Below are 5,490 nucleotides of genomic sequence, written 5' to 3'. Positions count from 1 at the left end.
TAAGGCTCTTCCTAGACGAGAGTTTGAAGGGTTGTATTCCAAACATGGCCTTGATAGGTGGCCTTAAGTTAGAGAGGGCGCGAGGGGCTGTTGCAGAAAGATCTAGTACTCACATGTGTTTTGTAGAGAACGAGTGATGTACACCTCTCTCTCTCTCTCTCTATATATATATATATATATATATATATATATATGATCGAATATGACATTTATCTATTACGCAATATACTATAGAACAGATATATGTTTCCCTTCATTTTAGTTCAGACTTCAAGCAATTTGGGCCAAAATAGATTTAGATTGGTGCATAGATGCACAAAAAAATAAAAAATCAAAATCAAAATAAGAAGTTGGAAAAATACAAATCTCCCTAGTACAAAGTAATAAGACTTAATATCTTATTAACGAACTCTAACACCATGATAAGACTTAAAAAAGACAATATTTTATTAATGAACTCAAAAAGCTTAGACCATGAGGAAGACCACAAAAGAATACATAGAAACACAAGATTATACAATAATCCAGTATACCATGGGACAGCTATATATACTACCAGGTTTCTTCACCTTAACACAAAGAGACCGACTAATTAATTAACGGCGACTAGGTGGAGGTGAAGGTGAAGCATTAGTGGATCCACATGATGCCCTGATCTCTCCCTCAGGTTCAAGCAGTACATTTACTGCTCCCATTTTGACTAGAGCAACAGCCAGTTGAGTATAGAAGAGCGAGTTATTGTTGGCTAGCATCTGCACGGTGGCATTAGTTCGAGTATCCAAGTCTATCTCTTGGTCAATTCCTAGAACACCTTTGTTTTCTTGAATTTGCATGAAGTAGGAGTTGTCTACAGTATTCACACTCAGCGAATTCTGATCCAGAGCAGCTATGTTGTCGTTTGTTGAGTTTTGAGGACATGTCGACTTCAGTGAGTTAAGTAGAACATGATTCATTGTTGGATCGGCCATTCCAGTGTTGTTGTAATTGTAGAGACGATCACTAAAGGAAGAACAATGTGATACCCCTACTGTGTGAGCTCCTGAGAGTCACAAATAAACCCAGTATGAGACCTATTTAACATTAGTTCCAAGGGATGAAAGTCACTGTCTAATACTATATCCATTTGTGCAGGTTTAAATATTAGTGAAGATCCTCTCCACCCAGCCTATCCCCTGCACTCATCCACCTATACTCACATGAGTGTGGGACCCATACAGCCCAGTTCTGATATAGACACAGCGTGAGTGTAAGGGTCCCATACTCATGTGAGTGTGTGTAGGTGGAAGGTTAAGTTGGGTGGAAAGAATCTAGACTCATTAAATATAGGAGTGTAATGTTGTTTATCGTAGAGAATGGTCTCTTTGTGCATGCAAAGGCCATCAAAAGGGTATATATGTTTTCTTTGTTTACTTACCAATGAGAGCAACCATGTCTGAAACATTCATTCCTAGATTCCCAAATGCAGTAATAGAATCACCAACCGAAATTTCTGCTGGAGGTATTAGAGCCACAGCTTCGATTGCTATTGAAATTAGACCATCTCTTCTCCCCGTTGTTACATTAAAAGTTTGTCCGCCACCCTACATAAACTCATTTCACGACATAAATCAAAAAGTGTCAAACAGAACTCCTTGCATGTACTATGTATACTCAGCATTAGTGTTTAGGCAAAAAGGTTCCGTTAAAGAATTACACCATAAGTATCTAGTTTGGAATACTGTTTCTAACTAGTATTGTAGACAATGCTAAGTTTTATAGTTAATGGATTCTCGCACAAGACCCATTACACTTTTGATTATAACTAAACAGCAGTATATATTCAAACATAAGTTGTGTATAACTCAAATGCCTCAACATGTATGATGACATCAAAAATTCTTTCATTGAAACCTATCAAAGATTCTTAACCACCTCTGCTATTATGATAAGAAAGAAAGCATAATTTATAAACAGCGTACCAACACAACTGCTTCTCTAGCAGCCATGACGATGATATCAGCACAAGAAACAACTCCTGGGCATTTATCTTCTAGTTCGGTTTTCACTTTGTCAATGACATCATAACCTCGAATATTTAGATTTGGAGGTGCAGTCTTCTCAGTTGTGTTTCCGTCTAAAAGTATTGATGCATCACATCCCTATTCAGATAAATATGATATTAATATAGATAAACAAGCCTGACTGTAAGTAGCACAGACAGATAGTTTCAGTTGGCAAGCTTGCGAGTTTCTTACCCTGACAAAGCAATCATGGAATTGCAAGCGTAGCATTGCAGCAACTACGGTTATGTCCGATGCATACTGCGTAGAGATAACATTTTGAACGATCTCCTCAACATTTGTACCATTATTGGGACATCTTCCATTGTAATAGCCTATTTGCAGATCTGCATAACACAAACAAGTCCAGTTCACTAAAACTACCATGCCAAGCCCGAGTGCAACTGTTGCCAAGGTTTTCATCATTGTTGGAACTCGATTTATGAGTACTTGAAAACACTGAAGTCTTAAGGAGGGAGACATGCCTCTTCTAATATTTATAGAGTTAGTTAGGACTTGGTAGTTGAACATTGATGGTGACTTCTCCAACTTGCTTGGAAACGGATTGGCTGATCCGTTCTTGATGTTCTAGAAATGCAGCGTAGACGTGCAATCACGTAAGAATGAAGCAGAAAAATAAACTGAAATCCTAGGGGAAGGCACGAATTTTTGGGGGCTTTGACATGAGTTTTCATTTTATTTTATTAATTTTTTTGTTGGAAGAATATTAAGAATGAAAATGTTAGAAGCCATAACTGACTCTTAACAGAAGCTTGACAGCAATGCTACAATGAGTTCAGATCCTTTCTACCATTCCTTTCACTTTCACAGTTGGTTTGACACAAACCTGCCCATGCTACACTCTCAGGCACATGGGAGGACTGACAATAATGATAGGCTCCTCTATCATAAAACTCACTAAGCATGCAACAGGTCCAATCATGGAAGAGAATTCCTCTCCAACTTTACTAGAATAATCCAGATTCGATTGGGTAGGACACCAAAAGCATTTAATATACAAATTTCTGAATTTATTTAATTTATTTTTCTTTACTAACTTTTATTACAGAATATCAAGTGGTCTTTTTTTTCTGGAAGTGAGGCAAGTGGATTTTTAAAACAAAAAGATGGATATATATACCCATATCCTTAGGTGAATTAAAAAGAAAAAAACCAAAATTTGACCACCCAACATCCATAGGACCACATTTTTTTTACCACAAGTTGCGCATCGCTATCAGTAAAGCAATCCAAACAGTGGGAAATATAGGATCTTTTATTATCATGATTCTCCAATTGTAAACCATTTGGTTCAAATAATCACCTAATTCCTTTGTTAATACAAATCATGATTTTCTGGTGACTACTGGGAATGATATTCATAACATATAGAAGTTGGAGATACATATACATTTTATATGGCAAATCTTGTGGTATGCATAAATATTTTATATAATTTTTTATATTAATCCATTGTCGTCCAGTGGTTAGGATATCTGGCTTTCACCCAGGAGACCCGGGTTCAATTCCCGGCAATGGAAATAAAAGGAAAACAACCGGAATAGATTAAAAGTATTTGGAAGACTTCTTTGCAGCCTAGATAACAAATTTTCTATTGGAGACTTTTTTTCATGATAGGCTACCTGACTCGGAAAGGGATTATGCTGGCCTCTTAATCTATGTGGTAAAGCTTCCGACATAGGACATCTCTTTATTCTTGCTCATTTTCACGTGGATGTGGAGAAGCTTTTGCTTTCATAATAGGCTACTTGACTCGGAAAGGGATTATGTTGGCTTCTTGTTGTAATCTATGTGGTAAAGCTTCAGAGGACATATGACATTTCGTTATTCACTGCTCATTTTCACGTGGATGTGGAGAAGCTTTTGCAGCAAAGTTTGGTTATAGTTGGAAAACACCAGGCTTCACAGACTCCTTTACAGCTTGGATTAATGGATGTGGAGAAGCTTTAATACTTTCTTTGGATAGTCCGCAATCAAATCTAGTTTGAAAATTTAAATTTCGGGACTGATGAAGTGGTGAGTTTAATTTTTTCAGACTTAGTACAGTTTGGCTTTAAAATTGATGGAAGAAAAGTAACTCCTACCATTTTTTCGGATGCAAGAAGACTAGGCCTTCACTTCTCTGTCTTTAGTGCTGCTCCTCCACAAGAAATTTTTTGGTGTCCTCCTGCTGTAGGTTGGGTTAAACTAAATATTGATGGGTCTTCTTTAGGCAATCCAGGAAGGTCTGGCGGTGGAGGAGTATTTCGAAATGAAGTTGCTACGGTGGTTTTCAATTTCAGTATTTTTTTAGATGTTAAAACCAACTTTGAGGCTGAATTGGAAACTTTCATTCACGGATTACGTTAGACAAGGCATTTACAAATTAAAAAGCTTTGGGTAGAAAGTGATTCAAAAGTTGTGGTGACTTTAATACAGCAGAATAAAATACCTTGGTATATCTTTCATATGTGGAGAGAGTTACAAGAATATTTGTTGACTATAGATTAGAAGATTTCACATTGCTATCGTGAAACTAATACAGTAGCAAATTCGGCAATTAGGACAGGAACTTCTGATAATTAACATTCTTTGGTCAACTTCAATCCTTAATGAATTTGATGTGGAGGCCTCTAGACGTCCTAGATTTCGTTTTATAAGTTAGCGGTTTTCTAATCTGAGCAGGAACCAGTGAGGAAGAGTGTATTGGGGGCAACAGTTGTTGCGGGTAAGGGAGGTTGGTTTCTTATACGGTATTAATTGATGTATTTTAATATTTCTTCTTCGCTTAATATAATGATCCTTTTAGCGAGAAAAAAAAACATATAGAAGTTGGAGAAGTCAATTGTAAATGTTAAAATCAATTAATTTTTGGAAAAAAAACATATAAAAAAATGCAAAATTGGGAAAATAATTACAAAAATAAATTAAAAAAAAAATCCAAAGCACAAATAATAGAATACATAAACCGGAGAGTTAGATTAAAAAAAAAGATGTAATTGAGATTAATTTTAAACCAAATTTTAAAAGATGAATTACAAACCAAAAGTGGGAAAATTAATGAAAAGTAAATAATTCAAAAGTAAAAAGTCAGAGTTGAAAAATAAATTAAACATACTCTGATCATTCTTGATAACTTTGCCTAGGATCAGAATGTCGCCGGGAGGAACCGTTTCTATCGAAGAGCAAGGGAATGCTACTGTGGAAGAACTAGATCAGGTTCGTTGGAGTAACGAGAAGATCAAAAGAAAAGTATATGAATATATCCTCCAGGAGCCCTTACTGGGGAAAACATAGGCCAAAACGCTAACAGGATGTCAGGTAAACAAAGAGGAATTCTCTATTGGGGATTCAGCTAACTGGGAAACTGATAATGAAGAGGAATCAGAGCGTAGTGAAGGGGAAGAGAGCTTATGCCCTACCATTATCTTGTCAAATGCTGAATAGGTGA

The 5,490-nt window shown here is 36.4% G+C and overlaps 1 protein-coding gene and 1 non-coding gene across 2 annotated transcripts; one reads left to right on the top strand and one right to left on the bottom strand.

Annotated features, from left to right (window-relative positions):
- Positions 1-596: 596 nt before the first annotated feature.
- LOC148998590 (peroxidase 28-like) lies at positions 597-2,462 on the bottom strand. The gene is made up of 4 exons (XM_089141846.1): positions 2,235-2,462; positions 1,959-2,138; positions 1,415-1,580; positions 597-1,039 (listed from the first exon to the last, which is right to left on the bottom strand). Exons 1-4 carry the CDS (start codon positions 2,460-2,462, stop codon positions 597-599), a joined length of 1,017 nt encoding a protein of 338 aa, XP_088997972.1.
- Positions 2,463-3,508: 1,046 nt separating this feature from the next.
- On the top strand, positions 3,509-3,580 carry TRNAE-UUC (transfer RNA glutamic acid (anticodon UUC)). The gene has a single exon. It is a non-coding gene; the product is annotated as a tRNA-Glu (tRNA).
- Positions 3,581-5,490: the final 1,910 nt, after the last annotated feature.

The sequence above is a fragment of the Hakea prostrata genome, unplaced genomic scaffold (genome assembly GCF_041222555.1).
Source record: "Hakea prostrata isolate BN-2017 unplaced genomic scaffold, UWA_Hpros_2 contig_272, whole genome shotgun sequence".
Taxonomy (NCBI): domain Eukaryota; kingdom Viridiplantae; phylum Streptophyta; class Magnoliopsida; order Proteales; family Proteaceae; genus Hakea; species Hakea prostrata.
Note: the sequence above shows the minus strand (reverse complement) of the source record. Positions and strands in the feature narration are given on the sequence as shown.